Raw genomic sequence first — 22,196 nt, forward strand, 5'->3', positions numbered from 1 at the left:
GGGACTGAGAAGTCTCTGAATATTTATTTTTAAACAGCTTGGAAAATTTGCTGGCTTAAAAAAAACTATCTAAAAAGTCCTATAAGTGGCTTGTTTCATGGCAGAAAATTACAAAAACTTCTGGAAGAAACAGTATTATATTTATTTTATTCATTCATTCATTCATTTATAAATGCACTTATGTTCAAGTTGTTTTGCAGCCCAGAAGGTCTGAGTGAGAACTGTGAAGCATGTCTTGTGCTTTTATTTTATTTTAATTTTCTTGTGTGTGAACTGCTCCCCAATAACTTGCAGGGACTTCAGGGTAAATCTGGCCAACATGTGAATGCAGCACCTCTATTCCAGAGGAGAGATGTGTTAAAGGGCTTTTAAAGCCTCCTGTGAAAAATCTCCTGGAATCGAACTTGACTGAATTTGTTCAGAATTCTGAGAAAACAAACATAGGCTCACCCTGCATGGTTGAAAGTCTCCTTTGCTAATCTGCACCGAGGGGGCCATTTTAATCATTCATCTTTCTAGTGTGTTCTAGGCATTAGAAGTAAAACAAATGTATAGTACTCAATGTATATCACTATATATTGTGACGTGTGCGTGTGTGTATTCAGTGAAATGTATTTCCAGGCAGCATACTTGTTTTGGAATATCAGACTTAAATCCTTGGGGGCCTGGGGTGTGCGGAGGCCCTGGACTTTGAGTGGGGGGGGGGGGGGCATTTTAAAATCTCGTCTCTGGGCCCACTCCAACCTTGCTACGCCCCTGCTCTTCCTTATTATTTGGTCCTTACAGGATCTTGTCCCTGCTAACTGAGTAAAGAGGGACCTTTTAAAAGTGGTGATTCTCTTATATTTAGCAGGGGGAGAGCAACAGTCCCTGTCTAGCCTCGACTATGAGCCCTGTTGGGACAGTAAAAGTAAAATGTGCCATCAAGTCGGTGTCGATTCCTGGCACCCACAGAGCCCTGTGGTTTTCTTTGGTAGAATACAGGAGGGGTTTACCATTGCCTCCTCCTGCGCAGTGTGAGATGATGCCTTTCAGCATCTTCCTGTATCGCTGCTGCCCGATATAGGTGTTTCCCATAGTCTGGGAAACATACCAGCGGGGATTTGAACCAGCAACCTCTGGCTTGCTAGTCAAGTCATTTCCCCGCTGCACCATTAGGACAGGGAGCTGCCTTATTTATTTTTCTCTGTAAACGATAATAACCATTCATGTTCATAACCATCTTCCAACAATTAATTCGGTCTACTCATGCCGCCGAATTAGGTGGCAGAATGGAGTGTGTGGCCTGAAGGTGAGGGGGCCATGTTTGAATCACTTCTTGTGAAAATACCCTTGCAAGCATGGGAGCCAGCATGGTGTAGTGGTTAGAGTGCTGGACTAGGACCGGGGAGACCCGAGTTCAAATCCCTGTTTAGCTATGAAACTCACTGGATGACTCTAAAGCAGTCACTTCTCTCTCAGCCTAACCTACCCCATAGGGTTATTGTGAGGATAAACATGACTATGTACACTGCTCTGGGCTCCTTGGAGGAAGGGTGAGATAGAAATGTAAAATAAATAAATAAATAACAAGCACAGCAGGGAGGATGTTTGTAGCATAGCGTGCTCCTGAATGTGTCCGTTTTCTTCCTGTAGGAATGTCTTTTTAAAAAACAAAACAAAACAAGACTAAAAAATGAATCATATACCTGCAGCCCTGTTCTACCACCTCAAGACTCTTCTGTTTCATTTCCACCTCATTCTCCTACATATAGACCAGGTCTGCCCTGCAGCCAGCAGAGACTATCAGGTCAAAAGTTTCCAAATTAAGGCAGATTATGGAAATGTGATGCTTTCTAAAATTGTGAGCTCTTGATCCTCGAAGCTTTTGATTGTCTGTCCCCTGGAGGTGGAGGGAAGGTCCAAAGATGAGGAATATTCCTGTAGCAAAGAGTCTGGAAGCTCCCTGGACTATTTTACATAGACGACTTCGTCTCCATCTAGGCACAAGGCCTAGTTGACAACCTAGTTACAGGTTATATACCACTTTAAAACCAAAAGCACCACTCTTTTCATAGGTATGGCACATGTTTTGCATGCAGAGGCTCTCAGGTTCAATCCCTGACATATTCAGGTAGGGCTGAAAAAAACATTTTTTTTTGTTTTTATTCCTCCAAGGAGCCCAGAGCGGTGTACTACATATTTAGGTTTCTCCTCACAACAACGCTGAGAAGTAGGTTAGGCTGAGAGAGAAGTGACTGGCCCAGAGTTACCCAGTGAGATTCATGGCTGAATGGAGATTTGAACTCGGGCCTCCCAGGTCCTAGTCCAGCACTCTAACCACTACACCATGCTGACTCTCCTCTGGCTCATGTGATGCACAGCTGTATGGCTCCATAACTTCTAAGCAAGGAGTTCTAAGCAAAGTCCATCGCTATTCAAAAACAATAGATGCAGAAGCAGTGTTTTCTTTTCTTTCTTTTCTTTATATAAAATAAAGCCATTTATTTATTTATATCTATGTAAAACACTTTGGGAACTTTTGTCAAAAAGCGTTATAGAAATATTCATCGTATCCGTTTTCTGCAGATTTCCCAATTCGTAACAGTAGGGAAACTTGCGGGCATGTTGCTTTCACATCCTCTGCTTCTGAACAGCGTCAGGGGTTGCCTAGAAGTCTGCATCAGCCCCGGGGTGCAGCGTTACGGAGCTGGACCACCGCGCATCCTGTCAGCCTCTGTCTGGAGCGCTGGAAAGCCTCTGCTAGTCAGTGTAAGCAGTGCTGGGCTGTGTGGATCAACGGCCTGACTTGGTATAATATGTCAACTTCATATGTTCAACAGGATGCCTCTGAGTTGCGAAAAATTGCTGTCATCCCAGATGAACACTGCAATTGTGCAAATACAGGGTGCTAGTGCAAGGATGTTGTGCTAGCAGAATCCTCCAGTTTGGGAGCTTGCATTTCAGACTGGCATGGCACAACTGCAACCATCCTGGCCCTTACGAATACGACGATACCTCTTTTCAACAAAAGTCCCCAAAGCTGTTTAGATAGATAGATAGATAGATAGATAGATAGATAAAATGGCTCCCTGTCCCTCAAAGGGCTCATATCTAAAAAGAAACCTAAGATAAACACCATCAATAGCCACTGGAGGGATGCTGTGCTGGGGATGGATAGGGCTAGTTGCTCTCCCCTTGCTCAATACAGAGCATCACCACCTTAAAACGATGCCTCTTTGCCCTTGCGCAACATCGTGTGACGCCTGTGGTGCACCTCCAGCTGGGAAAGTTCTTCCTCAGCCTGTTACATTGCAGGGAGCATTTACACAAGAGTGCAGATTCCAAAATCCCCACAACCCTCCTTTTGAGTGCACACTGTTGTTGTGCAAGGGCAGTATGTGACGCCTCACCTTGAGCTTTTGAGACATTTCTAGCTGGATAAACTACTGCCACCACTTGAAGGAACCTAGAGCCCTCACCCTGAGTCCTCAGGCTTCTCAGGGTCTTGGCACAGCCATCCTTCTTTTACATGGGAATCTACAGAAAAGGATTTTTTCTTGTTTGTAAAAAAAAAAAAAAAAAGACATTTTGCTCCTTTACACAGAGCTACATAAGAACATAGGAGGCTGCCTTATACTGAGTCAGACCATTGGTCCATCTAGCTCAGTATTGTTTACACCAGGACTGCTCAGCACTCCTGCAGATGTTGGCCTACAACTCCCATAATCCCAGCCATGGTGGCTGGGAATTATGGGAATTGTAGTCCAAAAACAGCTGGAAGGCCAAAGTTCAGCAGCCTTGGTCTACACAGACTGGCAGTGGCTTCTCCAAGGTTACAGGCAGAAGTCTCTCTCAGCCCAATCTGGAGATGCCAGGGATTGAACCTGGTACCTTCTACCATTGGTCCATCTAGCTCCGTATTGTCTACACCAGGCCTGCTCCACTTAGCCCCGCTGGCTGTTTTTGAACTACAACTCCCATAATCCCCAACCACAGTGGGCAGTAGCCAGGGATTGTGCGAATTGTAGGGCAACATCTGTACAAGAGCCAAAGTTGAGCAGCCCTGGTCTACACAGACTAGCATTGGCTTCGCCAAGGTTACAGATAGAAGTCTCGCTTAGCTCTATCTGGAGATGCCAGGGATTGAACCTGGTACCCTCTGCATGCGAGCATGTAGATGCTCTTCCCAGAGCAGCCCCATCCCCCAAGGGATTCATCTTACAGTGCTCACATGTAGTCTCCAAGAGCTCTGCTTAGCAAAGGGGACAATTCATGCTTGCTACCACAAGCTAAAATCAATCACATCTTCCAACCAGTAACAGTTTCACCCCAACTGCACTTAAAAGCCACAGTCTCTCTCCCCCCTATCACCATAGTGCTTTGGTTGCCTCTACTGAATTCAGTACATAACCACCAGTATAATTTTATCTCTTACCTGAAACTTAAATGCAAACAAACATTTTCTAAACGGTCACATCCCTTTAAAACCAAGGGCTTACACAGCCCCTTTAACACAGAGGAGAGCTGGTCCATACTTGCTCCTCCTCTGTTCATTGCCACTTCCGTCACTTCCATCATAGCGGCGCTCCCCCCCCCCCAGCTATGACCACGCACTGGTGGGGCAATCCCCAGCTTCCCCTGCACAACACGGGCAAACACATGGCCTCCATGCATGCTTTATTGGAGTGATTTATTTACAGTATTTATTAATATATACAAAATATTTATGCCCCACCTCTCCTGCTCAGGGCAGCTCACAAAATTAATAAAGCAGACACAATATAAAACAATTTAAAAATAATGAAATAGAACAAGTTAAAAGACCACATTTAAAAGTTACAAATTTTAATTTTCAAATTAAATGTTTTAAGTTAAAAGCTAAAAACTAAGTAACATATCAGATATAAGCAGTGGATAAAGCATTAAAAAGCCTCTCAAAAAAGATGTGTCTTTTAAATTGTTTTCTAAAGACACTGAGGGAGGGAGCGCGGTGAAACTCTTCTGGGAGGGCATTCCAAAGCCAAAGGGTCACAACTGAAAAGGCCCTGTCTCTAATCCATGCCAACCGTATCTCCGTTAGTGGCAGGGCCATGGGCAGGGCCAGTATGAGTGTTAGGAAGAAATAATCTTCATTTCCATGAGTCACATCTATATGGCAGTGAAGCAGTTAAGTGTGTTTGTGTGTGTGCTTTTTAAAAAGAGGGTTTTTTCTTTTTTTTCATTATTAATCTGGGTGGGGGGTGGGAGGTGTGGGTATAAGACGTTCTGTACCGTAAGTAGATTTCCCTCAGCTCTGCCAAGGCCCTGAAGATATGTTGTGTCTGATAAGTTGGTGTCTGAGCCGCACAGTCAAACTGGGGTTGTCTTGGCTTTTGCACAAGCCCAGTGCTTAATTCATGGATTTGAATGTTTACATGGCCGGCTGCTCAGTACGATTAATGGGAGGCAAATTAAATAACTGATGAAAGAGCTTAGCATCTGGAATAAAGTCCTCGTCAATTTGAGGGAGAAGATGGGTTTCAAAAAGAAAAGAAAAATTCCCTTGCTAGTGCCAAGAAGTGAAGGCCTTGATGTTTCAGAGGGATGCAGGGCATTACAAGGCCTTGAGATTCAGGCAGAATTCATATTCCTTCTGCCCTGACCTTCTCTCCCTTCATTGCAAGAATCAGTGTCTCCTAGATTCTGCCCTGTGGCATTCTGCTTTTCACCATTGTAAATTCATCCCAGCATGATCTAGGACAGCACAGCTCAAGAGAGAGGCCAGGATAGGATTTTTGTTGTTGTTATTGTTCCGTTTTAAATTGGATGTCCCCAGTCCATCTGAATAGAGGATACCCAATAATGGAAAGTCACTATCCATTACAGAGGTGCCCAAGACATTTTTGTGCCTGAGGCAGAGAATCTAAACAGAACTACACAAATTATGCTAAAAAGCCGAGGCTTTGCTGCCCTTCAGTGGTACCCCAAGGAGTATCTCACCCAACCCCGTCTGTGGAAGAGCAGCTTATTGTCTGAAGCTTATGGTTGGGTACTCATATATGCCTCTGCTTTCCCCCCCTCCTCTCCTGGGGGAACAGAAGAAATACAAGCCTGTTGGTCAGGAGCTTTCAGTGAGCATTTTTACACAATAGTTCATTCCATATTTTTTCATGCTCCGCCTTACTTAGTGACTGGCTCTTTCAGAGGATCCAAATGCCTGTGTCAAGTTCTGAAGAAACCTGTTCTTCCAGAGCTCCATCCAGACACAGAGCACCTTCCTCGTGCTCTTTACTTCCTGTCTCTTTCCAGAAACACTTTAGAGTGGGGGCTTCTCTCCTCCCCATCTGGCTGGAACACCAAAACTCACAAGGAGGCACAATGAGTTTCTTTACAACCAGATGCAGGCCCATCACGAAGTATGGCAGGAACTGGGGGTTGGAATTAGCCATTGTGTGGAAAGCTTTCCAGTGTTTCAGAAGCTTTTCAGCACATCTCAGCATTTCCCACCTAGCTTTTCACATCGACGTCCAAGTGTCTTCCTTGGCTTTCTGTAGAGGAAGGGAGACAGCTGGGGCTGGGAGGAGGGGACTGCCTGCTGCTGGGACACTGAGCTTCAGCCATATGCGTGCCTTCATTAATCTTCCCCTGCCCCAGCTACCCGTATAAAGATAGCCAGAGAATATGGTGTGCGCTCTCATGCCAGAGGGATGGCTTTTATTAAACCGAACTATTTGGGCAGCCTTATCATGAGAGAGACTCCCTCTGTTAGACCCCCCTCCATATTTCCAAATATTGAGAAAAGCTTCAGTACAAATAGCTGTAGCTAAACTGAAAGTGAAATCAGTGTGGCTAGCTTTTTAAATACGACCTCCTCTCATTTTCATGTCTTGCATGCTGGTGAAGAATTCTGAGGAAGGGTTTCTCACCTGGTGTTGTGCTGTTTGTGCATCTGCTGTCATTCACAGTTCAGTACCTTCCCCAGATGGGCAATATTTGCTTCCCAAAAGACAGCAGAATGCCTGCTCATCTTGAACAGGGACGGGGGAACGTATCTTTTAGCGTGTTCTCACCAAAATGCTTCTCGCCAAGCAGGGATGACAGTGTGTTAAACTTAGTTGTGTGTTCTCTCCTCACCTTTCTGAATGAATCATCCTGCATTTTCAGCTAAGGAGAGGTTTGAGTTCTGCCATCTACTGATGTGTGATGTCAGGCATGAATGTGAAAAGTTGGAAATATCACAATAAGTGCTGCTTTTTCTTTAGCCTGATCTAGCTCCTGGCACTCCTTGTGGTGTATTTAACTTTGTGGATCTATGCAGATACAACAACGCTAAATTGTGGTTGTCTAGCCAACCTAATTGAAAAGGTTCTGAGGAATAAAAAGGTATTGACTACTATCTTCCCAAAAACCAAGACGGAACTAGCTTGATAAGCGCTCTAGTATAGGGAGCATCTAGTAGCAGGGTGGGGATCCCACAGTGATGGGATCCCCACCAAAAAGGCCCAGTGTCTTCCTCTCCTTGTCCATTTGCACGAGAACCAAATTCTGCATATCCAAGCTGTATATCCAGGAAATCAGTGTTCTCCAAATTCAAGCTAAATAAGTGGTGTAAATCTCTATTTTTCTCATAATTGTGCCTTTAGAAGTTGCTGTATCCCAGGTTTATAACCAGAAATTTTACTATGGAAGCCTTAGGGTACAGGTGGCCACCATTATTTGTAGGGGTTCCATTATGGCCTACAACCACAGAAGTCAGTGGGATTGGGGGGGGGGTCCAGGAAAATGACCAAAAAATCCCTGAAAAGGCCGGGTAAAAGCAGAAATAAGGATGAAGCACAGTACTGTACCTTGGCCACCTCAGCTCTCCTGCTCTGCCACTCTCCAGCTCCAAAGAAGCTGGAGAGTTCCTCCACCTCCAAAGAAGTTCCACAGGAATGGCTCAGAAAAGGCTCCCAAGGCCTCCCATTGGCTTGAAAAGGCTCCACAGAAATGGCTCCAAAAAGTCTCCAAAAGCTCCAGAGCAATGGCTCCTTAAGGCTACCCAAGGCTGCCAAATGCCACCCCAAATGGTTTTTAGAATCACAAAAAATGCAGGCCAACACACTCTACCGTTGTCCTCCAAACTCCTCTCACAGCCCACAAGCAAGTGCAAGGGCACGACCATATAAGGGCAATACTGTGCATGCCAAAAACCACAGATCTGCGAAACTGCGTACCGCGGACAATGAGGTTGGGTATATATTGCCCAACTACAGATACACAAAGCCGTGAATACTGAAACCTCCATTAAAGAGGTCCACCTGTACTTTGGAGGGGAGAGGCGGCATTGTAAGTCAGAGAGAAATATCAAACACAGGTGACCTTATATGCTGACATTCAAAGTTAATAAATATTACTGAGCCAGCATTCAGATAAGTTGCCATGACTAACTCCCATTTAAATTAATTGGACTTAAAGTAGCCATGAGTAAGTTGTCTCATTGATTCCAGTGGTGCATCATTATAGCTAGCTAATCTGGATGCTGCTCACTATTTTTTAGTATTTTTTAAAAAGTGTTAATCATTCCAGTATGTTTGTATTTATTGGCCAGAACATTAGAATGTGGGAACAGGTTTACTTCTAACTGGACATCTGGAAAAGATATGCCTATATAGTTTTCTTTATATTGCCATGGAATGAAAACGACAAAAAATATTTATATACCACTTTTCAATAAAAGGTTCCAAAACGGTTTACATAGAGAAATAATAAATAAATAAGTAAGTAAATAAACAAGTAAGTAAGAAAGATGGCTTCTTGTCCCCGAAGGGCTTACAATCTAAAAAGAAACATAATCCAGACACCAGCAACAGTCACTGGAGTGATATTGTGGTGGGGGTGGATAGGGCCAGTTACTCTCCCCCTGCTCAATAAAAAGAATCACCATGTTAAAAAGGTGCCTCTTTGCCCAGTTAGCAGGGGTATTGAAATTGAAAAGGACCCAAGAGCTGTCTTAAAAAAATTTAAATAAAGCTGAAAGTCTGGGAAAGGACTCAGAAAACACAGGTCTAGGCCTTTACACACACACACACACACACACACACACACACACCCTGCTCCACGCTTATTTCCATTGTCCTATTATCGAATTTTTACTTTTTGCTGGAAAGATTGAGTGACAGTGGTTGAAGCTCTGGGTTCCTGGATGTTGCCAGTGCCACACCCCAGATGCTGAATGTAGAGCAACATGTGAACGAGCCATTGATCCTCTAGTTCTTTTTGAACAGTATTCTTGCGACACTCCACTGCTCAGGTTGCCATCACTTGTACTTGCATTTCTGGTGCCATTAGCTAAACCGACTTTTTATATGGCACGGGTGGATGGATGCAGCAGAGCGCTGCCTATCCCAGTGTTTGTTTCCATAGTAACAAATGCACTTCAGAGTAAGAGGAAAGAGGGTCACAAAGAAGGACAAGGGCAAAAGATCAAAATATGTGCAACAGCAAGTGCTTATACAGAATGATTGCCTATCTTCTAAAGGGTTTGATACACAGCGTTTCCTAAACTTGAGTGGTTTTTATATTTCAACTTTGCACAATCAAAAGAGGTAGCTAGAACTCCTTATTAGCTTCTCTCATCTGCAGAGAAGTAGCACAGAGAACAGGGCAGAAGAGGGCACAACTTTACAAATATTTGGACTGTCTATAGTTTGTGCCCAAGGTCTCCTGTGTGACCTTGAAAACAGAAGAAGGGTTGGAAAGGGAATACAGGTGGGCATTTACAAAGGGGTCACTTAACTACTGCACAAAAAGCCAACTGACTGTAATGTCTTGCCTAGTGGGTAGAGGGATTTTACTACATGCTTCCTCCACCAGATTTCTAATCAGATGCAGCCCCAGGGCATGGTCTGAGGGCACATGAAGCCGCCATTGTGCTAAAGCTAAGCAATTCTAGGTCTGTCAGTACCTGGATGGGTTACTGCCTGGGAATCCCATGAGTAATGCCTTGAGTTCCACCATGGAAGAAAAGTGGGGTGTAATTGAGGAAATAAGATACAAGCATGGAAATAGGCGTGCAAGGCAAGCTCCTGCCACTTGGCACTTATTAATTAGTAATTTTTAATTTTAAGCGTGGCTTTGAACTAGTTATGTTTCAGAGATTTTTATTATTTATTATATTTATATTTATTACACATATATGTAAGAAATGAAATGTTTTCATTTTGCCTTTGCACCTGAAAAAGTGACTTTCGAGGTGGCTAAGAAATCATAAAACAAGATATCCTACAGCTAAAATCCAATTAAACAGAAACAAACAAATAACCAACAAACTCATACTCAAACCAACAAGTTATGTGCCAATGGTCTGCTGAGTTTTCTTGAGCTACTAATATGGTGTCCCTTATAGAGTTTGTTGTTATCCTCCCTTCACTTTGGTTTTTTTTAGTATTTAAAAAGCTATATTGCTGTTCATGAGTTCTGAGCATGATTTCCCAGAGGGGAAGGAGCAGGAGGGAATGGCTCATGGAAAAACTAGAGATTTGGATTTTGCAAGAATTTTACACAACTCCCCAATGAAGGAATCTTCTGCTCACTGTCTGCTCTTCTATCACAGGAAATGCTCCACAGTAGACTTTTATTTTATTTTATGTTAAATTTCTATACCGCCTTTAAAACAATCCCATTATGGGTGCCAAACGTTTGAAACAATAAAAGAGTGTGAAAAATTATGCCAATTGATTTCCATATGCCTTCATTCGACTTCTCTGTAGTGTTCCATATTCTGTTTAAGGTCTTATCATAGACATATCTGTTTGACAACTTGGAGCCAACATGCTGTGGAATGTAGCCTTTTGGGTTAATTTTATTCTGAGGATATAGGATCTGTATTTCTGTAGAGGAAAAAATAGGATTTAGGTAGGTTAGGTAGGTTCACAAGGCCTACCCAACTTGGCATTCTAAAGTCGTTGCTGATGGGGAGCAGGTTTGATCTTTGCTCAGAGCAGTGGTTTCCAAGCGGTGTGTCTAGGCAACCCTGGGATTCCTTGGCAGGTTATCAGTGGTTCTTCAATAACGTAGTGGCAGCAAGAAAACGTGTCTGCCGTTTTAACTCTTCCCTTGAAGTACGTAACTGTTGGTCACATACAAGGGCACACATTCAGTTGACATGAGGGAACAGGAAGGCCCACAGGCCGACTTGGCTGGTCTTGTGGTAGCAAACATGTCCCTTTAGCTAAGCAGGGTCTGCCCTGGTTGCATGTGAATGGGAGACTTGATGTGTGAGCAGTGTAAAATATTCCCCCAGGAGACGGGGCTGCTCTGGGAAGAGCAGAAGATTTCAAGTTCCCTCCCTGGCTTCTCCAAGATAGGGCTGAGAGAGAGTCCTGCCTGCAACAGGTTGGGAACCCCTGGTCTACTCTGGTTGGCAATAGATCTCCAAGGTTTCAGGCAGGAGTCTCTTCCAACCCTACCCGGAGAGGCCAAGGACTGAACCTGGGGCCTTCTGCATGCAAACAGATACTCTTCTACTGAGCTGTGGTGGAAGAACATTGTACAGTGAGCTATGGTGGGAAAGCATCTACGCCCGCCCCAGAAGGCAGGGGTAGATAACCTTGGCTCTCCAGTTGTAGCTGAACTTCAGCTCCCATCATCTCCAGGTTCCACAATAAATTGCAGCTGGGGGTGATGGGATTTGTAATTAGCAACAGCTGATCCCTGCCCTAAGGGGAATATCTTACAGCAGACAGTGCTCACATGTAGTCACCTATCCAAATGCAAACCAAGGCAAACAGTGCTTAGGAAAGGGAACGATTTATGCTGGGAAGCACCTATATTGGGCAGCAGTGATATAGGAAGATGCTGAAAGACATCATCTCACACTGTGCAGAAGGTGGCAATGGTAAACCCCTCCTGTATTCTGCCAAAGACAACCACAGGGCTCTCTGGTCGCCAGGAGTTGACACTGACTTGATGGCACAACTTTACCTTTACTTTACTGCAGGATTGGCTCTCTACCTCCTCTGTGGTGTGCAGGGATTATCTGAAAGATGCACAAGGACTGCTTAGTGGATTAATTGATCCAAAGACTGCTTAGTGGATTAATTGATCTGGAAAGAGTTCCCAAGGGGCACAGTTTTTGAAAAACACTGCTCTAGAGTGCTTTACAAAGGCGTGTTTTCCAATCCATATTCTACACAACTTCGTATATGTTTCCAGGAGATATACATGTTTACCATACCACCGGTTAAATCTGTCACGGAAATGTCATAAGCTTCATGTTAGCACTTCTGCACAGTTTCCATATGAATGTATTCATGGCTTCTTCTTTAGATACTGAAATTGTTTCAGCGTTGTGGTTTTCACAGATTGACATCATTCCTACAACTTTGCTTGCTCTTGGCATGCATTAAAAACCACATGTAAATAAGCAGCCATCCTCCATGGTGAGTTCCATTGAAATGATTGGATGTTGCACATAATCAGTTTTACAGTTGTGTGCTGCTGACTCCTAGAGTCTCCTGAGACAACAATTACATCTCCTTGAGCAAAACCATTAGGAAAGCTTTTGCTCTTGTTTTGGAACTAATTAATATATTTGGAGTTCCATTAATGCATCTGATTACAGATAGTCAGTGAGTCTTAAGCAGGAAGGTGAAGATATTGTTGAGTAATGAACTAAGAAAAAAGGAAATTGGGAATAGCTTTCAGGATTACGAGCGGCTCCAAATCCCATGAGAAATTAAGAAAATCTTGTCCATCAGGGTTTTTCTGTTCTCCAGATAGCCTCAAGTGTAAAAGAGGGGCTCAGTATCTACATTATTCTGCCTGCTTTTAATATTCCCATTGATCTGGTAAATACTTTTAAATAATTCTGTATGAGAGAATTACTGACAGGCAGTAGCATTGTAGGTAGGAAAATGCTTGCTCAGCAATCTCAGGGCCTATTTCTTTCTCACCCAGTGCAGGTAGAAACTAGATAGACACTAGCAGTCTCCTAGCCAGCGCTATCCAGGGTGTGCAAAGTTTGCACTGCAAACCAGCTTCTAATCTTGGTTTCGAGCTTTACCCTTGTTTAAAAGATAAGCCTTGGTTAGTGCTTGTGCTGTACTCCAACACACTGTCCCCCAACACACACACACCTTTTAGAATAAAATTGTGGTGGCAACACAGATTTGATTTTTGAAAATTATTTTCACTTCCTTTCTCTGTTGCGTGCTATGAGACTCATAGCCATCTCTCATGACCCTCTTGGTGTATAAGGAAGCAGGTCAGCTCAAAAAGTGGGGAGTTCAAACTCTTCAGTTAGGAGTATAGGAAGCTGCCTTCTATCAAGTCAGACCATGGGTCCATCTAGATCAGTATTGTCTGCACAGGCTGGCAGTGGCTTCTCCAAGGTTACAGGCAGGAGTCTCTCTCGGCACTATCTAGAGTGGCCAGGGAGGGAACCTTCTACATGCAAACATGCAGATGCTCTTCCTAGAATGGCCCCATCCGCTAAGAGGAATATCTTACAGTGCTCACACATATAGGCTCCCATTCAAATGCAAACTGGGGGGGGCCTGCTTAGCAACGGGACAATTCATGCTTGTCAACCTCTCTCAACTCTTTTTGAGCTGAGTTACTCCCCTACGCACCAAAGGAATACATCCTTCCTAATGCCTTATGGGGCAAGTCAACTATGAAGTTGGATTCAAGATCAGTCTGTATGGTACACCAGCCAGCATCCCATGGCACACTAGTGTGCCAGTAGACCAGCGATAACATTTCTGCAATAGTAGAGGATTCTTCAGTGATGGTGGATGGAGAACAGAGCTGGAGCCTTAGGGTCTCAGCAGGCCCTCTTTCCCAAGATGCAAGGCTAGAGAAGGTCTTTTAGAGAAAAGACCTGTTGGAAATTCTAGTAGATTCAAAGCTCCACTCTTGCCCTCTCAGAACCAATATCTCCAGGATCTTTGCCCAACCAGGGAAGAGATTAGACATTATAGAAAACCATGATCTCCTGTTACATTAATGATCCTGGATACTATGAGCTCACATTTCTTCTCCTCTACTCCACATGCCGGAAGAGATCCAAAGCTTCTGCTAACTACTGCTCTGCATTGTCATTCTAACTTGAGAAACTCTGGTTGGTTTTAGCAAACCACAAACCAGCATCTGTAACCAGAATTTGATGATGGTTTGTCTATACCAACCATGGTTAAAACTAACCATGTTTCCCTAAGTAGAGATGTGATTAGTTTAAATTCGAAAGTGGACATTTCAGTCTCCTTTGGTGTGCAGAGGAGAAAAGTAGGAGTATGAGAGCCCTTGACTATCCAGGGCTCATTGATGTAGCAGGAAAACATAGTTTCACATTACGTCAAAACCGGACCTCTGTGTGGTGAAGAGAGGAGCAAGTGGCACTGACACATCAGACCCACTGAATAGGTGGCTTCTGCTCTTTACATACTGGACCTAGGAAAGTGATGTTTGTGTTCCATCATTGGAAGAAAAGTCTTTATCACTGTTAGGAGTACCTGTGTTTTCTGTCTTTGTTTGAGCATTATTACTGCAAAAGGGCTGTTGCAAGCAGAACATATAAATTGTGCTCAATCTGTGAAATAATTTAATTTGTGAAATAAGCAAGATATTGCTTTGTCTGTGAAAGGAATAACATAGGAAGCTGCCATATACTGAGTCAGACCATTGGTCTATCTAGCTCAGTATTGTCTTCACAGACTGGCAGCGGCTTCTCCCAGAGTTGCAGGCAGGAATCACCTTTGCCTCATTTCTGAATTGTTAATGCCTTAATTCATGAAATAACAATTCTGGATTAAGTGCATTTAAGTCCTGTGTTTTCCTTTGCTGTTATATCCGTGCTCCTTGGAAACCCCACACTTCTGAAAATACTTCTGGCCTATGGTGCACTGTTGTAGGGAAGCTGCCTTATGTCAAACCATTGGTCCATCTAGCTCAGTTTGGTCTGCACAGACTGGCAGGGCTCTCCAAGGCTGCAGGCAGGAATCTCTCCCAGCCCTATCTTGGAGATGCCAGGGAAGGAACTTGGAACTTCCTGCATGCCTTCCCTAGCTGCCAATCTGGCTGCCCAGCAACGAGCAACTGCTTGTTTGTGGGGAGATTGGGCTAACCCTCCTGGAACTTCACGCTGATCGTGTGAGAAACGCCTCAGTATATGGCAGCTTCACATGTTCCTGACTCAAGCACCATGCTTAAATTCCCAGCCACCATGGCAAGCTGGTGCCTGGGAATTCTCAAGCCCTGGAATATTTATCCTTTGTTATGAAGAAAACCTGCTATGGTCCTTTTGAAAATGGCCCTAAGAAGACAGTCCCTCTGGATCTGAGCAGACAGTTCCTCTGAGTATGTGTGGATAGCTTCCCCTTTTATGGGTAGCAGTCTCCAAAAGAAACTGCTGTTCTTCTGAGCGTATGCAGGGTGTCCTCCCAAAATGCCATCTTGTCTTGTTTTGTTCAAGAATACATCTCACTAATTTTTTTTAAAAAACAAACCAATACAGAAATACCACCACAGGTGTTGAACGCTCATTTTGGGTTTTAAGTTCCCCCCTCCCCTAGCAAACTGGCCAAGAGGACATTCTGTCTAGTCCAGGGTTTTCAAAAGAGTTTTCAACCATGGAAACCTATTTAGCCTTCGAAATCACTCAAAGCACTGAAACTTTACTAGGAAGCGATATACTCTCTGACATGGGCGGATGTGGGGGACGGAATAGTTGGCACCCATTCCATTGGTTGCATGACAACCTTCTTCAAAGGACATCAAGTACCCTTCAAGCAAGGTTGTGAAGGCAACCCAAAGGTAAGCAGATACACAAGACTGCAGCTAGGGAAGGCTCGTTTCCAAATGTGCTGTCTAAAGCTCTCCTGTGTTTGGTGTCCTATTCAAAAGCCAGGAATGTTGCTTTCATACCAAGGAACCTGAATACCCAGCCGGTTTGACGTGCACCTTTGATACGGACTATCCCTTTTAAGGTCTCTCCTAAATAGGGTGAGATACAATGTCCTCATTCAGAAAGATGCCTTCTCCTTGTCTCTGTGATTTGTACCTTTGCACTGTCCTAGTCAGAGAAACCAACAATGAATTCATTGAAAAAGTAAATGTTTTGCCTTCACGTTCTTTGGGGAAACAAAGGGGAGGGAGTTATCCTGTTCGGCTGTGAAGGTAAATTGGGATGACAGAGGGGTATGTAACATCATTGCATGGAATGTTCCAGTCATGCGCTGCACAAGGATGCTCATTACAGTCCCCACTGCCAAATCAATCCCGCTCCTACTTTTTTCGAGGATTTCAGAGATGTAGAAGTGACAAGAATGGAAAGGGCTGTACTTCTGAAGCGTGTGCTGCTCTGAATATGTCCCTCATACTCTCATTCGACTTTCATTCCCAGCTCTCAGGCAACAAAACAGAGAATTCCCTGTGAATTCCCCTTCTACTTGTTTGCCTGACGGTGGTCCAGGACTCTTCCTGCCTCTGTTGCAAATGGACACAAGTTCACAACCTGTCCGGTGTGGTGGGGGCTTCTCTGCAGGATCCTGTGCCACCATCAAGGGCTGCAGCTGCCGGATCTGGGCACACTCTCTTCTGCAGTCCTGGATCACGAGACTGGGGGATGCACTGGGAGTTCACGCACAGAAACAGTCCAGCCTCCCTTGGAAACAGGTTGCCGTTAGCCAGCCCTCTTCCACCTTCTTTCTTCTCACCTGGCCAGTGGAGAGGGAGAAAACGCTGACTGCAGCCAGTCCCTCTGGCCAGGCTGTGAACTTGCGTTCATCTCTAGAGGAGGCAGGAAAGAAACAGAGTCCTGGACCACTAGAGGATGGTAAGCACTGAGAACAACAGATACGATGATAACAAAGGACATCCAGAATAGGGATGTGCTTGAAACACAATTCGGCTTCTGAATCATGGCACTATGCCTTTAAAATTGAGGGCTTGCCCAGCCTCTTCAACGCAGAGGAGAGCAGGTCAATCTCTGCTCCTCCTCTGCTTGCTGCCACTTCTGTACTGGCAGCGCTCCCCCCACCAGCCTGCATGTGACGCCAGCACACACATGGCCTCTGTGTATGCTGACCATGCAAATGGCTGCCGCGCATGTGCGGAGGTCATGTGCATGCCAGCATCACACGCAGGCAGCTGCAGGGAGTGCCGCAAGTAAAGAAGTGGCAACAACAGGAGGGGGAGCAGGAGAGATGGACCTGCTTGCCTCTGCGTTAAAGGGGCTGGATGAGCCTTCAATTTTAAAGGGATTGTGCTGCAATTCGTACGCCGAATTGCATTTTGAGCACATCTCGAATCCAGACTGACATCCAGACCTTTATGGAGAGGAGGTCTATGGAGAGGAGAGCTGGTCTTGGGGTAGCAAGCATGACTTGTCCCCTTTGCTAAGCAGGGTCTGCCCTGGTTGCATATGGAAGGGAGACTAGAAGTGTGAGCACTGTAAGATATTCCCCTCAGGGGATGGAGCCGCTCTGGGGAGAGCATCTAGGTTCCAGGTTCCCTCCCTGGCAGCATCTCCAAGATAGGGCAGAGAGAGATTCCTGCCTGCAACCTTGGAGAAGCTGCTGCCAGTCTGTGAACATGATACTGAGCTAAATAGACCAGTGGTCTGACTCAGTACATGGCAGCTTCCTATCTTCCTATGTTGTTGTTCCTATGACATCCAGACTAATCTTGCACCAATGCAAACATGGTGCACCCATGCAAGGATGTTGTGCTAGCTAGGTCTGCTCCCAGACTAGCATTACACTGGTGGAAAGGGGGACAGCTGCACAGCCTCTGGTGTACCTCTTGCTGTGACACCTTTTCCTCAGACCATTTATGTACTGGGAATGATTCCAAGCTCTCTGTGATTTTTGTTGTGCAAGCACAGTGCTTACACAAGCAGACAGAGGCAGCAAGAGACTGCACAACTTTGAGCATCATCCACTCAGCTACACAAGCTTCTTCTATGTGTGCATCTTAGGAAGCTGCCATATACGGAGTCAGACCATTGGTCTATCTAGCTCAGTATTGTCTTCACAGACGGGCGGCGGCTTCTCCAAGGTTACAGGCAGGAATCTCTCTCAGCCCTATCTTGGAGATGTTGCCAGGGAGGGAACTTAGAACCTTCTTCTCTTCCCAGAGCTGCGGCTCCATCCCCTGAGGGGAATATCTTACAGTGCTCACACTTCTAGTCTCCCATTCATATGCAACCTGAGCCATTTTGGAAGAAATTTGATTTATTCGATATAAATCAAATAAATAAATCAACTAACTAACTAACTAACTAACTACCTAACCAGGGCAGACCCTGCTTGGCTAAAGGGACAAGTCATGCTTGCTATCACAAGATGTGGTAGCTACCATACAAGTTTGGTCTGCCTGTATATTTCCAACAGAGCAAATAAAAAAGCTTAAAATTACATCTTGTGCAGGCGCGTAACAACGATAGGGCAAGGGGAGACAGTTGTCTGGGGGCCCCACTGCCTGGAGGGGCCCCCCAGAGGCACCTCACGTGACTCCCCATTGCCCCCTGCCCAGCCCCAAGGCTCCTCAGCCACTTGCCCTGTTCGCCGTCTCTCCAGCTTGTTCTCCTGGCCGGCAATCGACAGAGCAGACAAGCTGCAAAGAGCTCCTTTTCTCCCGCCTCTCAGCTGATCGGCGGGTGGGCGGGGCTTCCACGGAGGTCTGGTGTAGGCCTCTGTGAAGCCTGAACTCCAGTAGGGCCCAAGCCAGCCAGGAAGGAGGAGGCAGCCAGAGTGGCCACCACTGTTCTTTGCAGCAGAAGACCCCCTGCTGCCAGGTAGAGTGTGAACTCCTTTTTGTGGTTACCTTCCCCACCCCCACCCCCACCCGGATATATAGGGATCTGCTTGCCATAGGGCTTTGATATGGGGGGGGGGGGGCTGAGAAGTCTCTGAATATTTATTTTTAAACAGCTTGGAAAATTTGCTGGCTTAAAAAAAACTATCTAAAAAGTCCTATAAGTGGCTTGTTTCATGGCAGAAAATTACAAAAACTTCTGGAAGAAACAGTATTATATTTCATTCATTCATTCATTCATTCATTCATTTATAAATGCACTTATGTTCAAGTTGTTTTGCAACCCAGAAGGTCTGAGTGAGAACTGTGAAGCATGCCTTCTGCTTTTATTTTATTTTATTTTTCTTGTGTGTGAACTGCTCCCCAATAACTTGCAGGGACTTCAGGGTAAATCTGGCCAACATGTGAATGCAGCACCTCCCTTCCAGAGGAGATCTGTGTTAAAGGGCTTTAAAAGCCTCCTGTGAAAAACCTCCTGGAATCAAACTTGACTGAATTGGTTCAGAATTCTGAGAAAACAAACATAGGCTCACCCTGCATGGTTGAAAGTCTCCTTGGCTAATCTGCAGCGAGGGGCCCATTTTAATCATTCATCTTTCTAGTGTGTTCTAGGCATTAAAAGTAAAACAAATGTATAGTACTCAATGTATATCACTATATATTGTGACGTGTGCGTGTGTGTATTCAGTGAAATGTATTTCCAGGCAGCATACTTATTTTGGAATATCAGACTTAAATCCTTGGGGGCCTGGGGTGTGCGGAGGCCCTGGACTTTGAGTGGGGGGGCCCCATTTTAAAATCTTGTCTCTGGGCCCACTCCAACCTTGCTACGCCCCTGATCTTGTGCTTTACTGATGCGCATCTGCCTCCAGTGTTTGTTTTTAAAAACTCATCAGCTGCTGGGCCGCAGGCTGGAGAACCACACCGACTGTTTACATTCAAAACAAACACACAGGGCCAAATGATGCGATTAACATCACATATAGTTTGGTCCGAAACACATGGTTTTGAGGGAGAGGTGGGCTGGCCCTTCTGTAAAGTGAGGTGGTCACCTCAGGTGGCGGAATTTAAGGCACCAGCAGGGTGGCAAAATGCTCCCTACCGGTGCCATTGGAGTCGCTCTTGGGACTGATCTGACTCTTGCAAACTTGGCGAGGAGCACCTCTCCCCACACTCCTTGCAAAGCTTACCAAGAGAGAAGAGAAGGCTGCTGGCCACTGTTACCTGTCCTTCTCCCTGCCCCCTGCGTTGCTTTCAAAGCTTGCAAGGTTCCGTTTTGAAAGAGGGCTGCCTTCTCACCTCAAGCACTGTAATACTTTGGGCCGCCCCTGGGGAGAGGGATGTAGCCTGCTAACTGAGCAAAGAGGCACCTTTTAAACGTGGTGATTCTCTTCATTGAGCAGGGGGAGAGCAACTGGCCCTATCCAGCCCCAGCACAGCATCCCTCCAGTGGCTGTTGCTGATGTCTTGTTTCTTTTTTTGATTGTGAGCCTTTTGGGGACAGGGAGCCGTCTTATGTATCTTTTATTTGTCAGTTTAAACCACTTATTTATTTTTCTGTTTAAACTACTTAGGGAACTCTTCTTGAAAAGTTTTATATACGTATTCATAGTAGTAGAAGTAGTAGTAGTAGTTTCTGGCATTTTGTAACTTATCAGCATGCATGTCCTTGGATGTGTGCTTGGGTTGTGATGCATCCAATACTCACTTTGAAGATTTAAGTCAAGTTCCAGCACATTTGTTTAGACACTAACAACAACATTTTAAGTAGCACTCCCCCTGCAAACAGCCAAACGGGGAACCATGATGTACCAACAACAGGTACTAGAAAACAGAATGTCTCTAGTAAATAGGGATCATTGGAGTGTATGTATATAAATACTTACAAGTGTGTGCTTTCTCTGTTGTTGTTTTTCACAGGGCCCAACTCGTATAACTCCTGATCTGGCTTCCTCTCCTGGGGTAGGATATGTGCCCATAAGCCAGAAGCCTGAAGCAGTGGTGCATGCTATGAAGGTGGGTCTGTGGGTGTAGTAAACTACATTTTGCATTCTGGCCCAAGAGGGGAAGGCCATATATATTGTGGACATCCATATTCCACATAAAACTCATGTCTACTGCGTCAGGTCATCTACAGCAGGTGTTCCCAAAATTGGGTCCCCATGTTGTCGGACTATAACTCCCATCATCCCTAATCACAGTGGCCTTTTTCGTCATCCTTAGACAGAATGGTCCAACAATATCTAAGGTTGGGAGCCCCTGCTCTACAATCTATTAACTACTCAGGATTGGCAGATGAAATTTTTTGGATAAGAACAGAGACCAAGAAAATTCTTTCCTAGCACTCTTATTTACAGTGCAATAAAAGTGGTGCTGGACCAAACCCACCTTCTTATCATCTTTGCGTATGCACAGCCTACATGTTGGCTTGCTATATCTGTATCTGTCCTGGTGGGCCAGAGTTTTTGTTTTCCTTGTGCTCATGATTTTATTTCTGTATGTATAGATCAATTTTATACCACCCTTCATAAAACTCCTCCCAAGGCAGTTTACAAAAGCGAAAATAAATAAAACTCCATAAAAATCACATTAAAATCTCTGTTGTGAACCCTGTCACCTGTTAAGATCATCTGGAGAGCTCCTGTTATGGTTGCTGCCAACTCATTTGTTGGCAACTCGGGACTAGGCCTTCTCTATGGCTTCCCAGGGCTTTGGAACGCACTCCTTGCTGAAATAGAGCATCCCCTTCTCTGTTTGTTTTTAGGAGGACCCTGAAGACGTACAGATTTTCCCAGGCTTTTAACTGAAATCTTTTTTTAAAAAATTCAATGTATTTTTCTCTATTATGATTTTTATCTGTTTTATGAATTTTAAATGTTTTATATTTTATATTATGTTTTAATCTGTATACCACCTAGATATTTCTACATTAGGCAGTATAGAAATCTGATCCATCCATCCATCCATCCATCAAATCAGTTAAAAACAATAACCATAAAAACACCAAAAAACAGCAGCCATAAAAAAGAACAAGCAAGACCCAGCAGCAGCAGAGCAGAGAGCCTGGCAACCCCTAAGTAGTAAAAACCTGAGCAAATAAAAACAGTATTTAGTTGTTTTTGAAAAGCAGCCACAAAAGATGGGGCACCCACCAGAAGTGCATTCCAGGGCCTGGGGGCAGCAGCAGAGAAGGCCCCGTCCTGCCTACATGACCACTGAGACTCTCTCAGCGCTGTGAAAACCCTTCTTAAAGTACCAGACCACTGAGATAACCTTCCAGGTTATGTTTGTGTGCATAGATACCAAGAGAGAAAGCTTACCCAGCTGCCAAATCAGCTGATATTTCTAGGTCCAGAATTCTGTTTTGAATATAAAGACTGCTGGCTCTGTGGTTGCCAGAAATCGACACTGACTTGAGGGCATAACTTTACCTTTCA

General features: G+C 44.7%; 1 protein-coding gene across 4 annotated transcripts in view; it reads left to right on the forward strand.

The window, feature by feature from the left end:
- Nucleotides 1-22,196, forward strand: part of CCDC85C (coiled-coil domain containing 85C) — a 255,954-nt gene that overhangs the window by 213,993 nt on the left and 19,765 nt on the right. For all 4 annotated transcript variants that reach the window (XM_053282940.1, XM_053282937.1, XM_053282939.1 and 1 more), the window contains one exon: nt 20,680-20,775. In XM_053282940.1, the coding sequence (XP_053138915.1) occupies nt 20,680-20,775 (96 nt within the window). The remainder of the gene's footprint in view (nt 1-20,679; nt 20,776-22,196) is intronic.

The sequence above is a fragment of the Hemicordylus capensis genome, chromosome 1, assembly GCF_027244095.1.
Source record: "Hemicordylus capensis ecotype Gifberg chromosome 1, rHemCap1.1.pri, whole genome shotgun sequence".
NCBI classification, from domain to species: Eukaryota; Metazoa; Chordata; class Lepidosauria; order Squamata; family Cordylidae; genus Hemicordylus; species Hemicordylus capensis.